The sequence below is a fragment of the Diuraphis noxia genome, unplaced genomic scaffold, assembly GCF_037042655.1.
Source record: "Diuraphis noxia isolate RWA-SAM2 unplaced genomic scaffold, SU_Dnox_SAM2 contig0005, whole genome shotgun sequence".
Taxonomy (NCBI): Eukaryota; Metazoa; Arthropoda; class Insecta; order Hemiptera; family Aphididae; genus Diuraphis; species Diuraphis noxia.
In genome coordinates, this window is record NW_028301715.1 from 42,013,048 (window position 1) to 42,025,671 (window position 12,624).

Genomic DNA, 12,624 nt, shown 5'->3' on the forward strand with positions numbered 1-12,624 from the left:
GAGCAATGAGAAAGCTTGGTTACCACTCATATGTATAGTATAATAAATTTAAACTGTTCGTCTAAATTTCTGTACGAATTAATAGAAATTAAAAAATCATTATCCTGTGGTGAAAAAAATATAATTTTCTCTATGAATGATTAAAACTTAAAAAAATAAAATAAATAACACCGTTCGGAATGTGCAGGATCTCACCCTCGAGACACTATCATGGACTTAATATGTTATGCGTGTTAAATTGTGTACGCGAAAACAAACGGACGTTCAGCTGGCCGATATGATTTATTGCTCGCCGTGGACATAGAACCCTTTCGGATGACTAAGAGGGCAAAGAGACTGCCGGACATTAGCAATTCCGATGAGCTGCGATGCAGTCTGCGAACGTGCACACACCACTGTTTGTTATTTATTATTCAGGCTGCTGCGGGACTTCGTGTTTATATACACTCGACGGAGTGCCGCGGCAGATCGTGTATTTTGTACACTTACACTAATGTACACTGCATTCGTACGTTGTCGTTTCGCAAGAGGTCGTGTTTCACGTGTCCAATTTTCGAGGCATACAATATAATATAATCGCGAATTTGTGTGGGAAAAAATGCTATTCAGAATGGGTATATTGACGCACAAACGCGTTTTTTGAAAATCATTTTTTATTACTTATATTATAATATAATATAAGTGCACCATATTATATTACATGAAACCCATGACACCATTTAACTGAAATCCAAGTAAATGGCAATACAATTTACTAAAAAACAAGAGTATTAAAATCCAAAATTAAAGTGTTTGGTTTCGCATAAAATAAATTATTTTATTCAGAAGTTTAGATTCTGAGCGGAGCAATGATAACTAACGATTATACAAAATACAATAATATTTTTTATTTATTTATTTACAAGGTTCCTCGTTAATTGTTATTACTGAAAATTAAAAAAAAAAATAACCGTAAATCCATAATAATTAATCATGAGCGTTTGAATAACAAATTTCAACAAGATACGTAAAAATCACGAAAATTTGTACATTATTTTGAGCTTGAAATTCATAAAAAAATTTTTAAATTTAAGATTAGAAAATTTAATTAAAGATTTCTGTCTTCCTGATGTATCGTTACATTAGCAGTTGAGAAATATTAAAAATTCATAAGCGTGATTTTTTTTTATAAGTTCCTATTTAAAATTCAAATTTTGACAAAATATACCAATTAAATTTAAAATTTATAAAGTGTTCAACTTTTATAGCTAATAGGATTGAAATTACATTTAAATAACCAAGAATAACAATTTTAGTTATATTATTGATGGAATTTAAAAATTGTATTTGAAATTATAAATATTAAGATATTATAATATTATATTGTAAATATACAAATATAATTATATTTTTGTAAATAAGATTCAATTACCCTATACCGACTACAGTATAGTAATAATAACAATATAAATATTCTAGGCCGACCAACTCAGAATCGTTTTTCTTATACAATAAAAATAATATTATATTTAAATCATTAAATTCAAATGTATCCATCCATTAAAATTGCCCTCTTGTAACCTACTGACTACCATATACAGTAGAGCGTCACCTACCTTTCCGCTTTTTTTTATATACATACACATTACACGTTATACCTATATAGCTTAAACTTTAAAAGTAATAAACTATATGCAGATATGCTTGTGGTAGTTATAGTTTATCGAACAAGTAGAATTTTTGATTGCCAAAAATTTCTTTTATTATTAAATTTATGTATATGCATTAATAATCGGTTCTGTATACAACTATATATAATACTATAATATACTCTAGTCTAGTCTATACTATAATACAGCGCTAATAAAGGTCTTAAACACACATTATTTCACTCAAGAATGTAACATTTTATACTACTGTTGAAGTAGTGTAGTGTCAGGTTTATCCCGCATCCGTAGAAAGTCATTTCCACGGCTACATACCCTTTGATGACAAATTATGCATTCTTATTTGTATACATTTGTTCATTGACTTTTCGTTTAGATAAATATATGATTCAATTATGTTTCAATTCGTTCTGTTATTGTTACTCGAACAAGACGCTATAATATAATATTATATTACACAGAAACAGTAAAACAAAACACCTAATAATATTAATATGTTATATTGTTACGCGCCGTTGCAAAGTAGGTATATTATAATAATATAGTCTCTTCTCGACAAGTAATATGATTAAACCGCGACCCCTAAACGCAGGATTACACGTGTGTGCGTGTGTGGTCACACACACTTTACCCACGACTTTTGTCCTGTCTATAAATCATAATATTACTGTACACCGTATCACATATTATATATTATTATAACCGCGGCGAGTGAAAATTCGGACGGTCGAGTGCAGTGCCTTTTCGACAAGACACCCGAACGGCGCCGACCGCATGGGCACAAACCCGTATTATATATAGGTACCTATATTATACATTGTACAGTGTACACACATATATATTTTAACAATATGTGCGCACACATGCAGTTGATTAACGTCGAGCTCAAAAGTCCCTTATGGGTAACCGAAGTCGGCCGCACGTGATTTACGACCGTTTCCCGCGATAATAACACAACTTCTTCACGCGTTCGCGGGTCGCCGGAGCAAAGGCAGCGCACCGGCGGTCAGTGCCGATTCTGAATAATTAAACTCTCCCTATATACATATACATAAACGTGTATGTATATAAATATATATACTAACCTAAACCGACTGTAAAACATATACATATATACATAATATACCTGTATAATATGAGCTCGACGTCGTTAAAATTTCGGCCGTACGCTATGCGCCGTCGTCGACGCCGCCACCGAGGGACCGATAAATAACGACTGGTCGGCTTTTATTCCGACGGATAATTATTTCCGTCCGAATTTTATATCATATAATATACATATACGTCCGTCCGTCCGAATAAAACGGAATTGGAGTACTGTAGTCGACCCGACTGCCGGCCGACGATAAATCACGTTTTATAATATGTAGACTTCACGTTTTTCCCGTTTGCCCTGTTGCAGAGTGCTACTATATACAGTCGTTGTACCATATGATGATTTAAAATTTAAATCGATCTTAAATCGTGCGTTGTTCTAAAAACGATATGTATAAATTAAATAATAAATATTGAATATAATATATATCTACTGTTAGTAAAAGTATAATATTATTATTATGACTAGTATAGATAATATTATAATGAGTAATGACATAATCATATATATATATATATACATGTGTTATCGAAATTTGTATAAAAATTGTTTTCGTCGACGCACACATGCCCGACACCCGGATAGAGTACATAAGTTGTATTTTTTTTGTAGTATGCGAGTATGCCTACGTTTTGTTTTTTTTCTGTTAACGATAAGTTGCGTAAATGTAGTCGTTTTACGTTTATTGAATTATTTGAATTGTTCTTAGTAGCCCCTGCCTTCTACACTTACCAAAGAATTAACGATAATTACCTATCGACAAACGCACAAACGTCATAAAATGATAATCGGATATCGAAATATAAAATTATAAATTATAATAAACGAGTGGTAGTAAAAATAAATTACTGCATCATAACGTGACGGAAGAGTACAAAATAATTCTATGAAAAAAATTTAATTGGCCAAGTGTACATCAATTCCAAAAAAAATGTTTAGGTAAGTTATATAGAATAGAAAACAATTTTCAAACGAACAAGTACTATGACGTATTGACGTGTCATGATAGCTTATCGTGCCTACGAAACAAAATGTCTAGGGCCCCGCAAAACCATCAGTCATCCGTCGCGACGCTGAATATTTTGACTGTTGGTACTTGGTGATTTAAAAATCATTTACCAGCTGAATCGATCTTCGGAAAAATCAATATGTTACATAAAAAAATTGTTTTTTAAAATCATTTGTGAAGAACAATACCGCGTTTCCCCAAAGTTCGGCCTCGGCTCTCCCTTGCCACTTTGCCAGTTGCGTTTCTGGAATCCGAGCTGCTGAAGTGCTGACTGGTTGTAAAGAAACACTATCGATAGCGTTCAGCCGATGTTTTTACAAATCGATCTAATTTTATTATTGTTCGGATCAATTAATTTTAATTCACGTTTATTCATAATTTCATCACTTAACACTATTTTTACTCCGTGAATACAATATGATTAAATATGATTAAACTGATATCAGTGATAACATCGCGTTGAAATGTTGATCCATGCGCAACCACCAGTTGGCAGCAACGTCAACCGTTTCCGGTTATTTCTTATTAAGTTATAAATTATAACTATTAACTTATTAAGTATAATAACTACTAATGTCTTATAATATGATCCAGGACGACATCAGTCTCTACCAATATTTAAGATAATTTTAAGGTCTCTTGATCTCCAATATTCTTTAACCATAGCGTTTGTTACATGGCTAAATTTAGCCTAGGTTTGTTAAGAACGATTGATAATGGATAAACATAATATTATTGCAAGTCAGATCCGTGAACATGTGGGTATTGCCAAAAAAAAAGTTTACGTTTATAAAAAATACAATTATTTGATGGTATACTATACAACGTTTCAAGTTTTTATTGCAATGAAAAATTATTCGAGTCGACTAATGATAAATTAATCAATAGTCAAGATAACCGGCCTGCTTCAATCAACAATAGGAGATTTATGCTGTCATAGAGAAGATAATTTACCAAACTCACTCAATTTATCAATTATGTAAGTCTTGTTCATATTTATTCTAATGTATTGCTTGTATTGTCTATTGATATTGATATATTTCATGATTTTTAATAGGATGGTTAGTGTAAACACTATTATTGAACTATGGGAAAGCTACGGTATTCCAGAATCTGTTAACTTGTTACAAGAACTTGGGGTTGATACATCCCAGGATTCTGTTTATATACCTGATTTAGTGACTACTATCAGCAATCAACTCTATAAAGTTCGAAATAATTTTGTTGATTATTCATCAACAGAGTATGATTTCATTAATACACCATTTGTTTTGATAATAGCTCAAAGCTCGTTGAATGAGTATCAGGTTAAATGGCTCAAGTAAGAACTTAATTACTTTAATAACACTTTTTAAATAAATTTTCACTTTAATGATACAATTTTTTTTTTTCAGAATGATTATTGAGCAAATGAGTTGTGAAAGAGATAAATTAAAGTCTGATGTTGAAAGTGCTAACAATAGAGCATTAATGCTTGCACAAGAAGTTGATGAAAATCTTATGAAATTAGAAAAATCATCAGCAAATAAAATTGTGTAAGAGTAAAGTCTTTAGATATATCAAACATAATAAACAAACATTCTAATCTAGAAATGTTGTATAATTTAGTGCTGTGGAACATAAACATTATGAAGAAAGAAAAACACTCCTTGATCAATGGGTTTCAGAAAAAGATCAATTACTTAACCAAAACATTTTGCTCGGTGATAAACTACAACAAGTACAAAATTCTAAAAACAAATTACATTCTGAACTTTTATGCAACAAAAAAGTATGTTTAGAATAGAATATAGACAATTAATTGGTAATTATTGAAATGCATTTTTTTTTTTTTAGCAACTACAATTATTAGAAAGTGAAAACACCACATTAAATGAACATTTAGATGAAATAAAACAAAAAAATGTTTTATTAGAAGTTCAACTTCAAGAAATTCCACAGTTAAAACTTAAGGTAATGAGTTCTTTATTATTTTAAGTATTTAAGATTCTCCTCCAAAATTTATTATTTTCCATTGTTAGCTTTTAAGAAAATTGTGAAAACATGATGGTTATCTTTTAAGATATGGTATTAATTAATTTAAAGTATTTGGTAAAAATAAATGTTATCTAAATCTTAATTCCAATCATTTTCATGAGTATTCTTAAAACTAAATCAACTTGAATTTAAGTTAATCTTCAACTTGATTGTCACTAAAATATGAGAACAATTTTGCCTTTAAACATTTTAGCTTATAATATAGCTTTTAACCGTATACAAGGCACTTGTAGAATCAACATTAACCTATGGCATAATTGCATGGAGTTCAGCAAATAAAACCAATTTTAATAAACTATAATTAACTCAAAATAATATTCTGTAAATAATCTTAAATGAAACCAGAAACTTTACAATAACTTGTAAAAGGAACTAAATTTTCCAACAGTAAAAATACTTTTTCATACAACAATTGTTACTTTCTTATTAAAAAATGACCAAATTATACTTATTTTCTATTTCCCATAATTTTAACATCTGAAGTGAATTGTATAATATTATTACCCCTAGGCCCTAATGTATGTAAATCAACTACTCAGTCTTCTTTCATATTCACTGGTCCAAATATTTATAATAGTCTACCATATGCATTGCATGATTCTTCAAATTATGTTTTATTAAAATTAAAATTAACTGAGTAACTGCCTTACCAGCTTATTGTAGTAGCTGCAAATCACTCACCTAGATTGTAAAGTTCTTACTATTTGTACTCAATATTATTTTATATTTTATTTGTTTAAATATCTTAAATATAGATTTAAATAGTTTTAAAATCAAATTAATATGAATAAATAGTTATTGCAATAAAACTTGTTATCCAATATAATTAAGACTAATAAGCTATTATGTAGTTGCTCATTGGAGATATAAACACTATATTTATATGAAATATTCTATATAAAAAAATGAAAAAAAAAATAATGTGTTTTAATGAATTGTAGGAACTAAAACGTGAATCTAATAATGAACAAATTATTGATCTCATGCAAAAAATTGATTACTTGAAGAATGAAAATAAATGTCTTAGAGACCAGAACGATGAACTGGTTACAGAGCTTGAAGCAATTAAACTGTGTGTTTCGTAATACTAAGTTTTAACTGTTATACAATTTAGCATTTATTTATATTAATCTTCTGTTTGTTATTATTATTTTTTTTTTTAGCATAGAAAATGTGAATACTGATAAGTCATTTGATGGTAATGTCAGAAATTTCTTGGCCGAAATAAATAGTCCTAACTGCTTAGGTAAAGTGAAAGAATTTTCTGTTGAAAAAAATGGGAGTGACTATTCATATACATTTGAATCATATTCAATTGAGTCTGACTTTGACACATGGAATAAAGTTAGTGAACATATTATTCTAAACTATGTATTGATTAATAATGTTTATTTTGTTTTGACAGGTTGAAAAATCACAAATATCATACCACAAATCCCCTCAGACATCATTAACGCTTGTTAATAATATAAAAACAATTGTAGGCTCTCAATCTCAAATTGAATCATGTAATTTAGATGAATTCAATGAGTATTTAGAAAATATGAAACAATCGCCTGAATCAGACCAATCTCAACATGCCGAACAAAAACAGGCAAAAGAAGAAGAATCGATGCAAGAATCTCCTGATAGTTTTATGTCTTCTTCACCTTTGAATAAATATCAAACCAGAAGGTCATTGAATAAGCAATTTGAAAATTCAATGGAAATGGAATTTATTGGATCTACTTTAATAGAAGAGTCAAATGATAGTGTTGAAAAATTAAAACTAATGTACAATCAGTGTAAATCAGAAAATCAGGAGCTGCGTGAAAAGTGTGAAAAAATTGAAAAGTACTGGGAATCAAGGTACAATCAACTATGTGAAGTAGCAGACAAAGCACTAGAAGAAGCTAAACGGTTGAAAGATGAAGGTACTGAATTGGAACGTGGTATGGATACACTACGCAATGAATACTTGGAGTGTGAAGAATATTGGTCTTTAAAATTAGAAGAAGAACATAAACTAAATGAATTGGTTAGTATTTCTTGATTTGAATTGTATCAACTGTCACAAATATATTTGTTTGTAAATTCATTATTAATCTGTGTTTATGGGTTAAATAATTTTCAAATTAGATTTTTTTTCTTTTAATAAAATTAGAGTTATATGTTAAATAGGAGAAAAAAGTTAGTGAAGAAAAATTGAATAATCTAGAAATCAAGATTAAAGAGTACAGTGATCTGTTAGAAGAGACAACTGATAATAAATTACCTTCAATCGACGAAAATGCTGAACTTGAAGAACAAGTAATTATTATTTTTAAATCTTTATCAAAATATTACTTAAATGGTTTTTACATTATTTCCACAGATAAATTGTATTCAACATGAATTTTCAAGCTACTGTGTAAAAATCGAAGAAGAAATGGAAAAGCTTAAGATTGAAAATGAAAGATTAAAATCTCAAATTGTTATTCCAGTTGAAAAAGAATGTGAGAAATGCCACGAAAATTTAAAAGTTTGTTTTCTTTAGAGCATATAATATTTGTTTTCCAATTTATATTTGTTATGTATAATTATTGATTTATTCTGCTTATATACTTACCTCAATATTTTAGACTTTCTGTCAGAAATGTTTTAATAGTTACTATAAGCTTGTAAGAAGAGTGTTTGCTCATAAATATTACAATAAATAAATATATATATTTTTCTAATTTCTAGATAAATAGCGAATTTGACAACAGGGAGTTTGACTTAAAAAAAAATTGTGAAAAGTTAGGAATGGAATGCCAAAGTTTGTTGCAACGAAGGAACATACTAAAAAATGAAATTTCACAATTACAAGAATGTCATAATGCACCTACTTTTAGTAAGTTGTTGAATTTGATGTTTAATACTAAGATACTTTGGTTTTTACTCTGTATTGAATTTGAACATTACTTAAATCTTATACTTATTATGTAGTATACTATACTTTTGTCCCATTGTCAATAGCAATATTTTAAATTAATTTTATATTGCATTTATATAGTAGTTAACTACTGCTCAAAATTAGGCTAATTTGAGTTTCTGAAGAAAACAAAGTATTTCCATCAAATAATATGCATTATAATGTATTATAAAAAAGCTTTGGCACCTTTAATTTTAAAATATTAGCATGGATTCATAAAACAAAGCTTAATTTTAATTTATTTGTACTACTATAATCACAAGCTTACAACTCAAGTTTAGCAAAACTGTTGATAGCTGGGAATAATTTCTGGTTAATAATTTATACAAATTTACTTGTATAAAAACCTAATATTGTTTTTCAGAACACCCACAAAGAGTTATTCATGAAAATGGAAATCAATCAAATCAATCAGGTGTGACACCTGAAATGTCCATATATACTAAGAGGTGCAAAGAACTGGAACAAAAGCTCCATGATGAATAGACCAGTAACCAAAAGTTGACCAACAGTTAGTAATTAAATAATTTTATGGTTATTCTTTTTAGTCTATTCTAAAGATTGGGTAAACATACAATTTCAAAAAGTGTCAATGTCATTGATTTTCTTTCTCTACGTAATTAATAGTTATTACGAAATAACATTTTTGATAAAATTTTATTTTTTGAATCATAACATAATTATTAAAATTGAATTTCAAACAAATAGTTAGAGTTTAAAACTTACTAAAAATGTTGATGAAAGCGATAGAATGGCAGCACTCTATGGTTACCTGCTAATTCTAAGTCTACTAATTGGAAAGTCTACAATAAAAAATATATCTTGAATAAATTATCTTAAGGGGGAAAACAATTAAAAGTGTAGTCAATTGAACTATGAATTTAATAATTACAATGATGAATTAGAATAAAAAGAAGTTTAATTGGATCATAATTTTTATTCTACAAGATTATGATGCTGTACATTTTTTTTTTCATTTAACCCATTGTATCTCCATTGACTAAATATTATACAGCATTTAATATATTTCCCCAATAGTAATGAATAGGGTTCGGGACTTGTTGCATTTGCATATTGCTTAATAATGACTGCAGAATAGTCTAAGTAAGATTTAAATTTGTTTTAAATCATAACGGATTGAAATACAAAAATTTTAATTGCATATTTTCGCATATTTTGCCATTTTCTGAGCAAAATGCATATTTGCCAAATTTTGGCAGTTTAAATGTTATTTATAGCATATTTACGCAGTTTTTGTTTCATGTTAAGTACATTTATTTTAAAGAACTATAATTTTTTTTTACCCTCGTGTGTTGTTCAATATAGACAAATCAGTAATCACTAGGGTTCGGGACTTGTTGCATTTGCATATTGCTTAATAATGACTGCAGAATAGTCTAAGTAAGATTTAAATTTGTTTTAAATCATAACGGATTGAAATACAAAAATTTTAATTGCATATTTTCGCATATTTTGCCATTTTCTGAGCAAAATGCATATTTGCCAAATTTTGGTTGCATATTTTTGCGCATATTTCGGTTATTTTAAGTGCATATGTGCATGCATATTTCCTACAATTTGTGTGCAATAAGTCCCGAACCCTAGTAATGAATAACAATTTATTTTATTTTATTGGTTTAATTGTTTTAAATTTAGCTGTGTGGGATGAGCATCAGTTCAAAATTAATATGGTACAAAAATTATTCCTGTCATCACAAGATAAACTTGAAAAACAAATTAATATGAGTAATGAACAAGTTAGTGTTGTCTTATATTCATTTTGTGTATTGTTTGATGAAAACAATAAACATTAATAAAAAAATTCAATACCTATTGATACTGTCGATACTGATATTGATATTGTTTTTTTATTCAGAATAGACAACTCATGAGTGCTGATAATATGATTGTCAAAGAACTTTTCATCGAAAATGCCGAACTGATGTCAAAGATCCATAGCCTCCAAACACAAATTGACCATTCAATATAACTTGTTTTCACTGTTATTATTTAATTATTTAATATTTTCTCCCATTTATTTTTTTTAAAAATACTGTACAATATTGTGCAGCTTATTTTACCCACATTCATAGTTTTTCGGACTTAAACACTGTTAGTTTTTTAAAGTGTGGATCTTTTTCTTTGTTTTTCATTCTATTTTTTTTTTTTTGAAATTAATTACTAGTTTAATTTATAAATGTTTCCTAATTATAATATTACTGTTAACAGTGACTTAAAAAAAGACCTTATTATATAAGTGCTCATTCTATAGAGTCACTATATTTTTATATATGTATATTACAGCAAAAAAAAAAACAATATATATTATTGTATTTTAGTCAAAATAAATGTAGGCTAAAATTATTGTATTATTATTTTATTATGTATTAATAATGCACATTTTGTTGTGTTTGCTGTTAATTACTTGTGGGTTATAATATTATTAAATGAATCTATGTGTTAACAATTATTATTTATTATTTATTATAAGTATAACAATGGATCTATTATTAAGTAATTAGTCTAATTATCCTATTACATAATCTTTAATTTTTATGAAAAAAACCAGCACAAACCATTGGCTTTCTCTATTCAATAATTTGCTATCATTGATAAAGATTTAACAATTCCAATGCAATTTAACTGATGGCTATTTTTGTTTAACATTTACTAATAATTTAATGAGATCAGCACTGTATGTTTTTTTTTACATACGCACTTTTGTGTATTTTTTTCACCAACTTTCCATATCGTAGTATATAACTCATAGTGTGGTTTGAATGTTAAATTGTTGATGAATCAATTCTATTTAAGAAAATTGGATATTGCATTATTAACTCAAATAATTTTTAAAGTAAAAATTAGTAAAGTTTAATAAAACAAAATTCTAGTTGGTTACCATATCTCATCTGTATGTGTACTTAGTTGTAGCATTTGTGTAAGGAATTATTGTATGCACAAGAATGAATATTGTCCTGTGTACAATTTATTTTTCCAAAGCACAAATAAATGGTTGTATTGGATATACAGCTGTAGGACATTAGCCTTAAATACTGAGATGTAGTATTGTTCAGATTTGAATAATAGTTGTTTAAAATAGTATAAATTTCATGTTTACAGCTAATTACATCAAATTATTACTTTTTAATTTGTTTATTAATTTGAGAAATTAGTCATTATTTATAATCTTTTAATATATAATATATTCATTTTTGGAGTCGATTTATTCATTTATTCTGAATAATATTATATTTGTGCTTAACAAAAAATTACTTATTCAAGAAAATACACTGACATGAAAAATAATTTTTTTAAATTATCTGTTAATAAGTATGTACATTGTAGGTGCATTAAGTGAGTAAAAGTATACTGAGTAGTCTAAGTCTAGTATAAATATAATGAGAAGCTGAATCTACACGTTGCAATTTCTAGATATTTAAGATTCTGAATGGAGCAATGAATGTTATGATTTTACTGGGATATTTTATTTGTTGTGTGCGCATGTAGTAGACACAATAAGTACCTAGCTAGTTGAAAGCATGCTCTGATTTTCAAAATTAAATGCTTCACTGATTTCTAACAGCAAATTGGATCTAGTAGGAACTATGAATTAAAAAAAAAAAAAAACAATATTTTCAACAATGATATAATAAAGATTGTATGTTCATATTTATTTTATAATTATTCTTTAGGCGTAAAATATTTATTATTTAATATTTAGACCACATATTGATATTATTTTATCATATTAGTTTACTTACGAATCATAAAAATAATTTCGATTACAGCTGCGTATACTTTTCGTGTACGGTCGTTATCTATTTAGGGACATAATATCGTTGTGTTCGTCTAATCGTCTACACCGGACATAGTGTATTATAATAATGATATTGTAATTATTATG

At 27.8% G+C, this 12,624-nt stretch overlaps 1 protein-coding gene across 2 annotated transcripts; it reads left to right on the forward strand.

Annotated features, from left to right (window-relative positions):
* Window positions 1-4,306: 4,306 nt before the first annotated feature.
* Window positions 4,307-11,042, forward strand: LOC107171034 (uncharacterized). Of its 2 annotated transcripts, none has more exons than XM_089229119.1 (14): window positions 4,307-4,730; window positions 4,809-5,072; window positions 5,146-5,286; window positions 5,360-5,522; window positions 5,588-5,704; window positions 6,730-6,869; window positions 6,952-7,132; window positions 7,194-7,805; window positions 7,949-8,077; window positions 8,142-8,288; window positions 8,492-8,639; window positions 9,085-9,231; window positions 10,377-10,477; window positions 10,597-11,042. In XM_089229119.1, coding segments are annotated over exons 1-12 (2,166 nt in total). In that variant the 5' UTR covers window positions 4,307-4,728; the 3' UTR covers window positions 9,207-9,231; window positions 10,377-10,477; window positions 10,597-11,042. The 2 variants fall into 2 exon arrangements, with proteins under 2 accessions (XP_089085245.1, XP_089085246.1); XM_089229120.1 differs by having other exon boundaries at window positions 4,308-4,730; window positions 6,730-6,860.
* Window positions 11,043-12,624: the final 1,582 nt, after the last annotated feature.

Coding starts and splice junctions, on each gene's coding strand:
- LOC107171034 (XM_089229119.1), top strand. Junction 5,287..5,359: donor TCATCAGCAAATAAAATTGT/GTAAGAGTAAAG, acceptor TGTATAATTTAG/TGCTGTGGAACATAAACATT. Junction 8,640..9,084: donor TCATAATGCACCTACTTTTA/GTAAGTTGTTGA, acceptor ATTGTTTTTCAG/AACACCCACAAAGAGTTATT.